The sequence below is a fragment of the Rhipicephalus sanguineus genome, chromosome 2 (assembly GCF_013339695.2).
Source record: "Rhipicephalus sanguineus isolate Rsan-2018 chromosome 2, BIME_Rsan_1.4, whole genome shotgun sequence".
NCBI lineage: Eukaryota > Metazoa > Arthropoda > Arachnida > Ixodida > Ixodidae > Rhipicephalus > Rhipicephalus sanguineus.
In genome coordinates, this window is record NC_051177.1 from 82352597 (window position 1) to 82368450 (window position 15854).

General features: G+C 43.4%; 1 protein-coding gene across 2 annotated transcripts in view; it reads left to right on the forward strand.

Moving 5' to 3' along the window:
• Nucleotides 1-205: 205 nt before the first annotated feature.
• The window catches only part of LOC119383244 (transcriptional regulator ATRX), a 70372-nt gene continuing 54723 nt past the window's right edge, over nucleotides 206-15854 (forward strand). Inside the window, exons 1-7 of one of the 2 annotated variants that reach the window (XM_037651295.2) lie at nucleotides 206-626; nucleotides 712-793; nucleotides 965-1054; nucleotides 6283-6395; nucleotides 8989-11194; nucleotides 12243-12331; nucleotides 15535-15619. In XM_037651295.2, the coding sequence (XP_037507223.1) occupies nucleotides 754-793; nucleotides 965-1054; nucleotides 6283-6395; nucleotides 8989-11194; nucleotides 12243-12331; nucleotides 15535-15619 (2623 nt within the window). In that variant the 5' untranslated portion in view covers nucleotides 206-626; nucleotides 712-753. The remainder of the gene's footprint in view (nucleotides 627-711; nucleotides 794-964; nucleotides 1055-6282; nucleotides 6396-8988; nucleotides 11195-12242; nucleotides 12332-15534; nucleotides 15620-15854) is intronic. The other variant, XM_037651293.2, reaches the window with a different exon arrangement.

Sequence of the window (15854 nt, forward strand, 5' to 3'; positions counted from 1 at the left end):
TCGATCGCGATCGAAAGTGTAATCCGCATCATAGTTTCCGCACATCGCAAGCAGCGCACCCAGCGGTTGGTTACACAACGTCATTCGCATTCACATTTGCGCTGCTTTAGCAGCGCTCTGACGGGCATCTGCGCCTAGTTGGTCGTACCGATGCTACGTCATGGCAAGTAATGGTCGTAAAACGCGAAATGGAACGTGTTCTAGTAGGCGATGTGTCTGCTCTAGTAGCAGCGCGCACTTGCAGGCGCTAATTTTTGACATGTTCGTAGCTATTGGGATGATCATTGCTATGTATGACACAGTACCGTCGTGAGCAATGAGAGTAACAAAGAATGCCGTGTCCCAGTACCCCTCGCCCGTCTAGTCATTTCTGTAATTTGGCCGCGCCGTTTCGAAGTTTAGTTCCACCGGCAAATATGCATTGTAGACCTTTTGGCGTAGATATGCGATAGTTCGTGATTGTGACCACTGTTTATATGCGTTTACGTTTTAACGATGTGATATTCGAGCGACCGGCTCGTAATCACTAGGAAATGTTTACTTAAAGCGCGGTTACTGTAGTCAGCTTGTCGCGATTTGGTTGAAAAGCGGAACTTCCTAAACACACTTTGGCGCCGATTCAGCAGGTAAACTTAAACACTCGATTCGTTGGCAAGATGTCTTGGTACGCATGTCCGCACACGCTTAAATAAAACTTTCATCCGTTTATAGCTTAACAGAGAGGCGTTTAGCTTCTGAGACAAGATCGCTACCATGGCCAACCGTGAGGAAGCAAGCTCCAGCAAACTGCCCGGTAACTAAAATGTGTTGACATTCACCGGTGGGGTCAGCGTATGCGTTATTTAACGAGTGCTCTAGAATTAGTTGTACCTTATCTTTACTGAAGCTACGCTCGTAAAGGTTAGCCGCGTGTCCTTCCTGACGTCTTCACTGAAACGTTCTCGTGTCTTGCGCTGTGTTTCAGACGAAGAAGCTGCTGCTCCAGCGAAGGTCGATACAGTCGTTCTATGGATGAGCTCCGAGAACTGCGCGCTGCGGCGCGCCCCTCTAAGTCGTAAGCAAAATAGACCGAACTAACATCGAACTTTGTGACATCATTCTTTATGTCCTCTAACACACGGACTTCGCAGCATCGGTCTGCTAGGTGCGATCTCAGGCATGTTTGTTGAGTAGAGATGTCTGTTTGTTATACTGCTCCTACATGCAACTTCCATTTGTACCTAGCATACTCTCTAAAAGGTCACTGTGCTGTACCCTTTGCAGCCAAGGAAAGTATGAATCCGTGTACACACTGCCGCTGCTTACCGAATAGAAAGGCTAGTGCGCTTGCTGTGTGATGGTCAGCCATCTGGTTAAACTTACTTACTCTGACCGTGTTAGTATCAGAGCACCAGCATGTTTACATGGTACCTGATAAGAGACTGCACAAAGGGCAGAGTAGCATAAAATGTTGAGTTGCATCAGAAGCAAAACACTCGCTGTGATCTTTACGGTGTTGGTGGTGGGGGCTTCGGATAAATCTTGTCATTCACCAACAATGATATATATGTTTGTTTTGGTGCCTGTAAGGCGGCACTTTGTTTACAATACAGAGAGTTTGCTGTGCTGAAACAGCTTATGTATTTCTGAGTAAGTGGCTTCGGCCACAAGGGAGGATGATTGCCATCTACTGTGTTGAGGGTGTTCACATTGGCTTGACGAGCAATACAGATGTAGTCGTGGTCTGTCATGGCTATAGATTGGGGCCGTGCAAGTATATTGGCGACAGGCCAAATGTGTCATTATGGGTTCATCTGTTATCACTCGCCATTCAAGCTACTAGTGCCTTCACACCGTCTATGTGAAATCACTTTTTAACGCAATCATGAGCACATGAACTGTTTCAGCGCTTGCATTTTCGTATTGCAATAAAGGTGCCAGTATGGGCAACAAATGATTGTTTTCATTGTTTCATGGTCAGGTACAAAGTTTATGATTGTTATTGTACAGTTTTACCTGACCAGATGGTTCTCCATCAAACCCTCGATTAAAGAACTTGATCATTGTCGCAAGGCGAGTTGTAAATGATGTATCATAATTACTTGATGGCTACGGCATTCTCTTGCTGAACATGCCACGAATTCATTTCCTATTTCTGTGCCAGCCACATTTAGTGGGAGCAAGGTTGGAAAAGTTGCTTTGTTAAATTTTGTTTGCGCATTAATGAATACCCATGTTGTCAGACTTAATCCTGAGGCCTTCCCTGTTGCTTTCCTTCTAGCTTAGTGCATTACTGTGGGACATAGAAATGCATCATTTAATGTACATATCTCTTGCACATATCTTGTGGGTGCATTTGTTGGAAGTTTCACATTAATGGTGTCCACCACTTTGCAGTGTTCACTGTCTTTGGGCCATTCATTTTATTAATTTTTGAAGTGCAATGAGCCAAGCTCGTCAACACAATCTGCATAGCTCACGCAAAATCTCATTTCGTCCATGACAGCATCCCCATTTTTTAAGCGGTTCAGAAAAACTGAGCATATCCACTTCCAATGCAGTAAATTCAATTAGTTTTCATTCCACTGCATAGATGGCTGCACAGTGTCGGCATTCAAAAGTTGTGTTTATTTCCTTCTTTGTATATTGCTGCAAAAAAAGGCAGCACTTTGGTCAGTGCTGAAAATCCATGCTTTTAAATTCGCGGAAACATTGCTTTGCAGGAATACTTCATTTTGAAGCACTGTAAAAGCAGGAATTTCGTTGTTACCTTCTGTATCGTTTTCTGTACTGAGAAATACATATCTTGAGGACGAGGCAAAATGAAGTTTGTATGCATAAAGCATGAATTGTTTGAAAATGGTTTAGAAGTGTCTAGAAATAGCAAAGGTTGAAAATATGCTATAGAAAAAATAGAGAAGCAAAACGTAGTCATTCTTGGTCAGATAAATAAAGTGCTCGAGCTAATAATATGGTCAGTATCTCCGTAGTGTTCATGATGAAACCCAAGCATGAAGCTTGGGATTGAATTGTCTATTTACTATGCAAATGTGAATGCTGTGGGTGGAGGTATGTGGATTGCAGGCTCAGCAAAAAGACTAGAGCTCACCAGCACACTGGATAATTTGAAATATAACATGTTCAGATGCAATCCTCAATTTCAAGTTAGATTCACTGGCTGATAAGGACAAACTGCTTTAGTTCAAAAACCGATGGTCTATATACTTTTGCTCAGGTGAGCCATGTGATTCTGCTATCAAAGTATGAGTGTGACAGTCACAGTGCAGATACGCATTTTGCTTAAAAACAACCAACTAACAATGTCCTTCATGGCAGTAGGAAAGTAATATGCCGGTGAATAACAAGAAGACCCATTTCCAAACCAGCGCTGTGGTCGACGGTAGGTGGCACGACAGGCAGTCTAGGATGCGCTCGCATGGTCCGTAAACATTTGTGGTTGACTGTACGTAGTGTACTGCATCTGCAATAATATCTAAAGAAGTCATAAAGCTCAGTTGGCATAACATTTGCATGTATTTTTTAATGTAATATATGATAACAAGGTCATTATTAATACTGCTTGTTGTTTACGTGGTGTCGCTAGGAGTGAATTCTGCTATAGTCTGTTTATTTGGTGGTTTAGTATGCAGTGCAGCTTTATGTACATATTGATCGTCTATATAACTACAGTTAATCTCATTCATGGTAATACCGCACACAAGAATAACCAGTTTTAACGATGGGCTTGTGTTCCTTTAATAGACACATAATTGTCTTTGTATAGCGCTTGTAGTGTCAAGAGGAATGCAGAATTTGTGTGCACGAAATTGCTGTAAGCTTTTTTACAGCCAGAACAACAGGGATGTCATAGCTTGAATTCTAGAATAAACTTAAAGGCGAAAAGTGCTGAAAGTAATAAGCTTGACTTTGAGTTCTGTTTCTAGGCTCATTTAAATATAAGCTTTTTGTTTCAGTGTGAATGGTAATGGTGTCGAAAGATTTTGAAGCAAGAAATTGAAATTGTGATGGTATTTTTATAAAGCAGACATCTAATACGTACACGTAAAAGAGGCATCTGTTATAACTTGGCTTTTAAAACCAGATGCTTCTACCTCTTTTAAGAACAAATTAAGCAACAGATGTTACTTATAAATGTGAATGTAAAACCCCGCAGTGTAATATACAGGGTGTTATTTTTTGATAAAATAGATTTTTTTATAAATATCCTATGACACTCCGGCTCGTGTCATTTTCGCACACAAACTCTATGCCAAGGTGTAAATTTTTACAGCACCTAAAAGGACATTGAAGTGTCTAGTTAACAAAAACTTGTTAATTTTTTTTATTATTGATGTGAGCACAATTGGTTATATTAGAAAGTTGTAGTCCGTGCAATTTATGGCACACCCATTTTTTAGAAATCATGAAAGTTGCACTTAGTTTGAGATATTGATCGTCTAATTTTAACAGCGATATTGAAACTGGCCGCAGCTGGTGCACAGGAAACACGGCCGCTCTGTTACGTCAGAGAGGAACTTCCCATGACAAGCAAGTGACGAAATCAGGGGCGGCGCCAGTGGGGGGTTTGGGGGGGCTCCAGCCCCCCCAAAATTTCCGCCTGCCCCCCCTTTGCCCCCCCAAGAGCAAGCATAGTCAAAATACAATGCATATGTTCCCAGCCTCTCAGCCCCCCTGAAGGAACCCACTTGTCGTGGGTGCCCCCCCAGTAAAAAAATCCTGGCGCCGCCCCTGGACGAAATTTGAATGAAGACGCATCAAGACAGTATCTTGTCGTTGAAAGTAGCAGGTCATCTCACTTTCACCAGTGGGCCTCCTTGCCTTTGCATGTGGTGTTTAGTGCTTATCCACTTCTTTCGGGCTGTGCGCAAGGAAACTGCAATATCCGCCATGTCTTCCTCTGTACAGCATAAATCTCCGGGGGAGGGGGGAAGCCACTGTGGCGCTTCTTCTTGCAGACAGACAAAAGAGTTTTCTCTGCCTCTTTCGAGTTTAAGAAAAAAACAGATAAGCACCACATATCGCACGTTAAAAATAAGTGGTTTATGAGTCTCTTTCAGACTACTCACCGTTTCTTGATTTAAATTTCATCGCTTGCTTGTCACAAGAAATTACTCTCTGACGTAACAAAGTAGCTGTATTTCCTGTGTGCTGGGAAAGGTCAGTTTCTATATCATGACAAAAATTCGATGATGAATATCTCAAATTACGGGCAATTTTGGTATTTTTAAAAAATGGGTATGCCATGAAAGGTCACGAACTACTAACTTTGTAATATAAACAACTGCCCTCAGCTAAATAATTGAAAAGCTAATTAATATTTTTTAATTAGCCACTCCAGATTCACTTTAGCTGCGGCAAAGTACATGTAAAACGCCTTGACATAGGGTTCATGTACGAAGACAACAGGAGCCTGATTGTCACAGGCTTTTTTATAAAAAAATATATATCGTCTAAAAAAAATAACACCCTGTATTTTGCCCTATTTTGAATCATTGTAATCGTTTTTAGCTCTTAAGGTCCATGTCGTGTTAGCGTAGCATACCCTTTGATTTTAACTGCAGGAGTCACAAGTATGCATGTGGAAAATCTATGAATTCTGAAGTCAGTGAATGCATGGCCTCTGAGACCGGTCAGCGCATAGTAACATGCATCACAATTTCATGTAGCACTGGCCATTGGTGAGCTTCACAGCACTGTTTGTATTGCTCATGCACTACAGCAATGCGTTTAAATACAAAGCGTTCGAATATGTTAAAAATGTTGCTGCTTTCTAAATGTGTTTCATTCACACATAATAAAATTGTTATATCGGTGTACATTCCAACATGTCATGCTGCTTGTGGCTTCTGTCCTTAGTGGCGATATGGTTGAACCATAGCTGATGCAATAAAGTTGAAACATCTGTGCGTTAAGCTGTAAACAACCTTTTTAACAAAGTCTTTGTCTTTGGTTTGTCTCGCTCATTAGCCATGTCAATGGCAATGTAACTTGCTTGCAGTGACCGTCATATACATTTTCAAAGTTATACATGTTTGCTTGTAGCAAACAAATGTATATGAGTTTACTTTAAAAATTGTCAGGATTCCAAACACTGAAATTAGAGCCAGAATGAATATTGAATATGTAGCATAATATTTAGCTGAATATTTGAAGGTATAGCACATTCAAACAAGCCTATCTGCTTCATTTCAGTTTCAGGTGACAGAATAAGTGGGAATTTTTTTAATGCTTGATATTCACAGCTGTTTCCAAACACCCTTTTAAGTTGTTGTGTGCTTGCAGATGAAGAGATTGGCAATCTCTGCGTTGTGTGCACATCCTGTGGGTCCCAGATCAATCACCATGATAAGAGCAGGGTCCACTTTCACAGGCTCCTCAATGTCCTTGTCTGTAAGGTGAGTGTGTTACAGCTGTCCTGTAAGCGGATGCGGACATATGCGGACAAAAGATTCATTGCAATGTTCTCATGAAGGCTGCCAAAACTTTGTTGATGAGCACGTATTTAAAAAAAAAATTAGGACCCTGAAATCGCTCATTTCAAAAGGTACTGTCATCAGCATCACTGTACCAAATGTTTAATTTGGGCTAGTGGCCACTGTGCAAAAAAAAAAAAGTAATTAGAGAACTTAAGCTGTTTATGATAGTAAACTCTTGTCCCTTTTTGCAAAGATGTAACCAGTTGGACAGGCTTTCAATTCAAATGCTATTGATACGTTGCTGAATATTTTATGCATTCTTAAATCTTCAAAATTCAAGCAAAGGTTTCAAATAATGTTAGTGAGTTGGATGAACTGGTTTCTCGAACAACACGGGCTCCTTCAATACTGTCATTGCCCCCTGAAGAAACCTCGTAATCAAGCTCAAAGTCCACTGAATAAGTGTTTATAGGAATTTCTCTAACTATGGCACCTTTAATAAAACGGGGCTTCTTGTGCAAGTTCAGGATGTTGGAAAGCAACAATCTATGCAGGAAACGCTGACAGCTTTGCTGCACTCTTTGCTGTGTAAAAATAAAACCAGCCATAAATGTTTCATTCAGCAAGCTTCTCAGTAAATGGTGCAACTGTCATGTTCACAAAATGGCTGGGGCACAGCCAAATGATGTGCATCAGTGTTCATATGAATGTGATTGGCCAGGCACTTAATGGGTTAAAGAATAGTAAATTAAATAAATGTTCATCTTGGAGCAAAGAGTTCAGCGTTAGAGTGCTGGCTTCATTGCATCAACCTGATGACAGTAGTTCCCAATTTGATTAAAGGGACCGACAACTGGCCAGAACGCGTGACTAGATCCTGGTGGAAATGAAGAAGCCGTGAATTATAGTGATAGATTCAAGCATCCTTTTTGTGAGCTGAGTAGGATTTACATTTTCAAATCGCGTTTAAAGGTGTGGTGCGACCAAACTTCGAGGCTCTAAAAGCCTGCTGTTGGCTTCCCCCGTGTGCAAGGACACTCAGTACGAAGTGTTGGACACAGCAAACGTTTAGAATATATTTTAATTCGTTCCCAAAGTGTGCCTGAATGCTCATTCTCACGATCTAGAACCATCGCTAGTGCGACTGACACCGGCGTCACAGGGTAGGAAGTGTAACGAAAGTTTTAGTGACGTTGGACCATATTAGAGTGACGTGCAATGAGTGGTGACCCACAGCTCCGCTGCACCAGGCAAGCCAAGAGAGCATCGGCTGCGAACCTGCACTCATTTTTTTCTCAGCATGTTGCCGAAGTAGCCCAACTTGTTCACACTTTGCAAAGTGCTTCTCATCATCACGCGAACCTGCGAAGGCGACTTTAGAGATGTTGCTTTAGCATGCCGGGTTATCGCAGCCGTAAACGTGAGACCAGATAGGTGGGCCTACCTGCCGGTGCTAAGATGAACCAGGCAAGCACAGAATTGTTGTTGCAGAAATCTAATGTGTTCTATTTCTCTGCTGGCGTAAATTCTCGGCAGCGATGTAGTTCTGAGCGCGTTGCCTTTTGAAACATTTTTTCGTCACGGTAACTCAGTGAAAACAAAGAAACGCACCTGTAATTGCGGTTGCATGAAGTGTCACAAGATGTCAATACCATCGTCCTGTAACCCGGTGCTCCGCAAAGATCTTTGTGTATTCCGGAATTCTGTACATGCTAATATTCTCTATGAGAGAATTTTAGCGCGTTTTGAAGGCATCCAGACGGTTTCTCGCGTGTTTGTGCGAGAGCAGACGAGGCAGCACTGCGCGCGTCACAACTTTGTGGGCCCACGTGTTCAAGCTTCCTACACAATAATGTCACTGTCCAACTCAGCGTCCAGAAACCAAAACCGAAAGTCGTTCATATAAACAAGGTGATATCAAATTATTTAGCGAGAATACATGAATCTTGGAGCGTGTCTCATGGTCCCTAGAGCAGTAAGAAACGTTGGCAACAAAGAATGTGCAAGCCACAAATTTGATGGCACCACCTCTTTAAAAGTCACAATAAACCGGTACGTTGCGCCTGCCGGAAGAGCCTTGAAGCTTGATTATGGAGTTGTTCACTTTGGTGTACGTATAGTCTGATGCTTTCATGCACACCATAATTAGCACTCAAAATTAGTGTATGTAGGTTGTTATCCATCCCTGCTCAATTCTGTGCTGCTTACGAGGTGAAAAAAGTTGCACGCTGAGAACCGGCGCTGCCTTCGTGGCGACTAGTGGGACATGTTGAGCCGAAGCGCTCTCGCGCTCACTTCCCACTGTTTTCAGCATGTGTTGTGTGTATATGACTCCACAATCACCGCAGATCAAAGCTTTTGAATATAAATGTTTGACAGCGTTATCTGTGTTACTATTCCATGATTAGACCCTCTTACCGCTAAGCTTTCCATTGCGCTAAAGAAAACAGGTACCATAAAATTTGGTTGTCGGTCCCTTTGAGCAAGCGGCAGCATTTTTGAGCTTTACTTCATAAAGACAGCTTTTCCTACTGCAGCTCTTGCTCTTATCCTGGGGAATTGTTTCTTTCAGCGGTGCTTCAGGTTCTACGGGGACGGTCAGTTCAAAAAGGACGACAGTGGCACCGACGAGTACTGTTCCTGGTGCGCCGAAGGGGGAAGCCTGCTTGTGTGTGACAAATGCACCCGCGCTTTTTGCAAGAATTGCATTCGCCGTAACCTGTCACGACGAGAGATGACCCGGGTCAGTTCTCTGAAGGAGTGGCACTGCTATGTATGCGATCCAGCACCGCTTGTGCCAATGGTCAACTACGCCAAGATGATTGGCAATTACAGTCGCCAATTGGCGAACAGCACGTCAGCGGGCACTTCCGACGCCGGTGGGTCAATGAAGCTCAGCGAAGCGGAGGTGCAGAAACTGGCCTTAGAAAAAGCTATGGAGCTTCAGCGGTCACTCTCCACATTGGCGACCTCTGGCGGGCAAGAGGAACTTTTGGCAAGCATGAGCAAGCTGCTCCGGGACCACGCCCGCAGCTTGTCCCGCATTGCCCAAAGTGCAGAGGAATGCCAGAAGCGCAAGATGAAATCCCGGAAGAAGAAAGCAGAACAGAAGGGGGCTAATGAGGGTCAGGAGTCATCTGCATCGGTGGACTCCCAGCCTAGTAATGCCACAAAACGAGCCAAGAACAAGAAGCTGCTTGTGCTGGACGAAGTAGGTGCCCACTTTAGCAGCTCCGACCAAGAGGGCCCGAGTACCAAGCGATATGAACACAGCAAAGGAGGCGACGAATTGGATGCAAAGTCTGATGCCCACAGTGCAATAGTCAACAGTGCGGCAGAAACGGCGAGTGCTCCATTGACTGAAGTAGCAGCTGATAGCACACCACATAAGCAGTACAAAAATGCAACTAAACTGGAGCCAAAGTCTAATGCTCGCAGCACTAAAGACAGCAGTGATACAGGAAAGTTAAGTACACTGCAGGCTGATGGAGCACACAGTTCAGGTGCTGAGCCTACGAAAGATGCTGGAAATGATTGTCATAAGTCTGCCTTGTTAATATCTGAGGGGCAGGTTGCGGATAAAAAGCCCATTGACCTGGAAGAGTGCGACAGTCTTAGTCGTGTGAAAAAGTTGCATTCGCCATCAAATACAGGAGGAGGTGCTATTTCCGTTGATGACACTGAAAGCGACGTTGGCTGTTCTGTAAAGGAGGTTGCTGATAATGACGTTAAGGAAGAGACATTGGCACAGAAGCTAGAAAATAACAAGAAGGAGGATGCAGCACCTGCTCCCATAGACATTCCACCGGTTCTAAGCCTGGGTGATGAATTTTCACCAGTGGTGTTAAATGACGAAAGTGAGAATGAGTCGGAGAGCCTTCTTGCCGACTTGTTCGCGAAGCGTAAGAATGATGCGGATAAATCAGAGATTATACCTGAAACACCTCCTAAGAAAGAAGAAGAGTTGAAGGCTGCAGATGAACAGGCAGAACAAGACCCTGGAGAACTCCCAGCAGATGCTAGACGTCGTGAATCTGTTAGCACTGTTGACATGAGTTCAAGCAACGAAGACAGTATTAAGATAGGTAAAGTAGCAAGAAAAGTGAAAAAGAGTGCAGGGAAGGCAAGCGTTAGCAGTGCCGACTCTGTGGACGAAGACAGTCGAGCAACTGAAAGCTTCCCAAGTTCCGGGGAAGGTGAAAACAAGCAGTCATCGCCACAGAAATCGGTTCGACAGAAAAAGCGCACCCCATTGAGCAAAGATGCGAAAGCCCGCCGTGCCTTGATCCGAAGCTTGCACTACACTAGCAAGTCGTCGAGCGAGGATGAACTTGACGATCCTTCAACGAGCACGCCTCGTACTCCGAAACACAGGTCTCCGAGGAAGAGGCGTCGCACGTCTAGCGGCTCGGCTGCGCAGTTGAGTGAATCGGCTAGCAAGTGCCTGGAAAGGGCTTCCGAGAAATATGGTGATCCGAAACTGGAGATGACTGCATCTGTCGAAGTGCAGCGACTCGACATTGACCCCGCCATAATTGCCGCGGCAAAGATGGAAATTGAAGGAAACGTGGATCACGTGGAAAACGTGGATGACGAAGAAAAAGAAATTGCTAGACTTCTTGCCCCGATTAGGATACGCCGAAAGGTCCCAGATAATGAGGAATCTGACGCTGAGATGGAAGAAGCACCTGAAAGCGGAATGAAGGAAGGTGAAGATAAAAAAAAGAAGCTGAGAGGTCCCAAAAGCAAAAAGAAAGCTGCAGCGAGCAAGGAAATAGGTAAGTGCATTAAACATTGGCTTTGGTAAAGGGGAGTTGAAGAAGAGAAGCAGGGTGTGTTTCTATATTGCTTTTTTTTTTGAGTCGAAGAAAAGAAATATTGTCACTATCCTCAGAGTGAGCTCCTTTCGTGGACAAGAATGGGCATTGTGCTTCTTTTAGACACCCAGCTTGGTTGGAAAGCTTTTTTAAGATGGTGCACATGCTTGATTCTATTTTAATGCTTGAACCAGAGTAACTGGCCACGTAAGAACTGTGCATTTGAAGTGAAACGAGAGAGCTGGGATAGTTGGTTGGAAGTATTGTAAAACACGATTTACTAGCGCCAAGTTCAGGGAGCATGCATGGATGCCGACACATTTCCTGCTGCCCAGGAAACATGCAGCACTTTTTGGCGACTCTCATACTAACTAGCCTGACCTAGCCCAAACATTTCCTTTCCACTAAGGTTGCGATTTGGGCCTGTTGGTTTGCCATTAGAATGCACAAAGTTGCATGACTGAGGCACGGACAGAAGAGAGACACGATTAGACACACGATGCGTAGTGACATCAATTTTCAGTGACATAATTTTCGAAATAAAACTGTTGTAAGTCTGCGCTTCGTGTGTGTAATCGTGTCTCTCTTCTGTCCATGTCTCAGTCACGCAACTTTGTGCATTCTAGTTTGCTTTCCAGTTTCCAAAATTATGAAATACTTGGAGGTTGTTGGGTTGAATTAACTGATGTCAAAAAGATGTACCTGTCAACTTCTCAGAGTTTTCAGTAATGTGGATGGCAGCTCATTTTACAGTTTGATGTACATAAAAGTGACGAAAAATATATTCTCTTCACAAGTTGGCATTACGTGAAGAATAAATTGCTATCGTTTCCAACTTATTATGTGCTTACAAAAAAACACTCTCCTTCATCTAAACCGAAGTATATAAATAAAATGCTTACGAGCTAGTCCAGCTTCCATTCCGTCGTTGATTGTTGAAGCCTCCTTTAGTAAAATTTATGTAGGATTATAAAACAGTTGAAACATGCTTATTGCTTTAATACTGCAGTGTCGGACTCAAGCGAAGACGCTGACGAGGACGACGCGGAGGTGGCAAGTGGGGGTGCCAGGGAAATTCCTGGAACATCATTCACGATGGTTATTTGCTTTTTGTGTATTTTAAAATGGAACCTTCAATTTTATTTGTTTTTTTTTTTTTTCATGCTTAGCGATGTTCTTGGGAATATTCTTGACAAGTTCTATACACTCAAACCTCATTATAACAAAGTCGCATCTGCCACGAAAATAACTTCGTTATATCCGAAAATTTGTTATAAACGTTTATTTTTAACACTGCAGCTATGCCAAGACTATTCTTCATTTACTTCGTTATACCGATAATTCTTTATATCCGTGTTCGTTATAACGAGGTATGAGTGTACTTGTGCTTGTTCAAGGGTCTTTGTCAGTATCCAAAGGTTATTTTCTTTTTGGTTTCGTTACTTCAGTTACTTCATTCTGTTCTCATCTTTTTATTCCCATTGGCATTAGCAGGCATGTTCACATCTTTCAATCATGCAAAACCCTGCGAAACTTGATTATTAGTATGTGTTAACCTAGCACAGCAACAAGGCATACACATATGTACCTGCCGATTCTATGTAGTCGTCGTCTTCTCTTCACGTGTCTCATCCTTTTGCACTCAAATGTGTTCCAGGTGTGCACTTTAGAGCACTGCACGGGCCTGATTTTCCGGCCCGGGCCCGCTTTACGGAGCCCGAGCCCAGCCCGGGCCCGAGTGTTCATTACTAAACTTATCCAGGGCGCGCGTGTTCATGACCAGGCCCGGCCCGGCCCCGCTAGAGTTTGTTGATCATTATTATTAATGATGCCTTGCGCTTTGTAGCGGGCGATCGGACGGAAAATCAGGTGTGTACATGCATCAAAATGTTCCTTTGCCTGCGGTGGTATATAGCTCAGCGGTAAAGCTGTTTCGCTGTTAAGTTCTAGGACGTGAGTGCGGTTCCCGCGGCCACGGCGGCCGCATTTTGATGGGGGTGAAATGCAAGAACACCGATGTACTTATCTTTAGGTGCACGTTGAAGAACTCCAGGTGGTCGAAATTAATCCGACATGCAATGCATAGCCTTCGCGTGTGCTTGAACGCTCGACTTAGGCATTTTAATGAGCGGGCCCGAGCCCGGCCCAGCCCGCAGCAACAAGCCCGGGCCCGGCCCAGGCCTGCCGAAGAACGCTTCGGACGGCTCGGCCTGCGGGCCAAGCCGGGCCCGTGCTTTCGGGTCGGCCCGGGCCCACGCAGTGCTCTAGTGCACTTGGAGATAGCTTTTAAAAAATGTCTGCCATTTCTTGCTCATCCTAGTGCCATGTCCGTGGGATCTTTGTGCATTTTAAAGTTCACAGATAGGAAGCTGTGTAGTTAGCACTCACAACTGCTTCCTTTCTGATGGTGTAGGTTTGGTTTTTGTTTCGTTGTTGCATGAACTAATTTTTAACAGTTGTGCAAGGCCAACTATACCGACTGTCCTTTGTGTGATAGGTTCAGTGGGTGTGCTCTTTGTTTTTCAAGCGGTCGCATAATAGACACATTTTCCAGCTGAGGCAGGTAGATTTTTCTTTGAAAGCTTATGTTTCTTTTGTTGAAGAAGGTTGATTATTAGTGGAGGAAATGAAACATTTCGCTTTTTAGACCTCTCCAAACTGCAGTACGAAGTCAAGCCATTCCTACGAGTCTTATGGTAAAGAATGACAAAATTTGCTAACGTTTCTACCAAAAACAAGTGTAGCCATTTTTATTGGGTACTGAGTGCTGAAGTTAAAGCATACATCATGACACAGTGTTGTGTTGATGCATGAATTTGCACCAGCTGTGATGCATTTTCATTACTGCAGACACCGACTCATGATATGTGTGAGCTGCATCATGATTATGCAGGAATGCTTCTTCATGGTGCTCAGCTGTTGTGTTTAATGTAGAGCTGTGCGAATAGCAAAATTTTGGGTGCGAAGTGAATTCGAATATTGAAGTGTGAGTGCGAATCGAATTGAATATTTTTCGAATATTTCTCGAATATTTCTCGAATACTTTGAAGCGAAATTGCAGGAAAAAAACTTGGAGAGGATTCCCAAGCATATTCTTATAAGATAGCAACATGGAAGTGTTCCTTTTCGCTAGGTTGAAGCGCAATGTAGAGGCCGAATTGTATTTTGGACATGATATGGTGCAACCAAAGTGTTGTCGACAACACTTTACACGTGGTAGGCAAAGTTGCCATTTCCTCAGCCTCTCCTCCTCTTTCAACTTCTGTGGAAGCCCAACTGATGTGGCGGACAAGGGTGTGCTCCCTTCAAGTCCAGAGTTCCAAATCTGTCTCGTAGACGTCGATATATAATATCTGAAATTTTGGATGCTAAAAAGCTTTGGTGTCCGATTTTTCGGACTTCCTGCCCAAATTTCAAGTCCAAAACAGCATTAATTGAGCCCCCACCTCTGCCACATCTTTCATCTCCATGTTGGAACCCGCGTTTTCTTGAGTTAATACATTTGCGACCGTAGCAGAGCTTGAAAGGCAGCTTTGCCGCAATACGGGGGTGTGATGAGGTGAAGCATACTGAAAACCTAGGGACTACTTCCAATCGGACGTTGACTGTGTCTTGGCCAAGTTCGACCGTAACGGAGCTTGAAAGGCAAGCTTTGCCGCAATACCGGGGTGAGATGAGGTCAAGCATATTGAAAATCTAGGGACCACTTTCAATCGGATGTTGACTGTCTCTTAGCAATATTCGACCGTAACGGAGCTTGAAAGGCAGCTTTGCCGCAATACGAGAGTGTAATGAGGTGAAGCATATTGCAAATCTGAAGGGGTCACTTTCAATCGGACGTTGACTGTATTTGTTTTTAGGAAGTTCGAATAGTAAAATTGCAGTGCGAATCGAATCGAATAGCAAACACTATTCGAAAAATATTCGAAATTTCGAATATTCGCACACCCCTAGTTTAATGATTTATGCTTCAGCAACCTCATCAACACGACGTTCAGAGCATTTCATCCTCATAATCTTTGCGCAAATATTGGCTCATAATACAACTCTGAAGCCCAATTTCGCTAAATGCCAGATTAATAGCTGACATCTCATTTGTGGCACATATGATTGCCTTTACTCTCACCAGGAATATTAACAATTGTGTGTACTCCTGAACCCTGGAAACTTTAGTGCTTTTGGCTAAAGATGGTTTGGTTACTGAGGTTTAGCAGCATGTTTAGGATGACACACATGCTTAATCATGTTCACTCTGTCCTATTGTGTGAACGCTTGATCCTTTTTGTCATCTGTCATTCCAGTCAGAGAATACTACCCAAAAAGACTCGCTGCAAGAGACCTTGCTCCAGAGAATCCTGCGCAGCACTTCCGAAGAATCCAGCGAAGGTTGTGGATATTTACACATTTTTATGGTGTAGCTGTGAACACCACCTAGAATAACAAACATTCTTTGTTGTGAGGTATGAAAAGAATAAAGCCTCAGCCCGCACAGTCAAAAAATGTTTCTAAATCCAAGAGGGGATGTTTAAAACACCATGGTCGTGGCCTGGTTCCCGTATTTCTAGGGGCGCACACAGCCAGCAAAATTATAGCCTTTTAGATTTCTTTTATTTATGGGGCA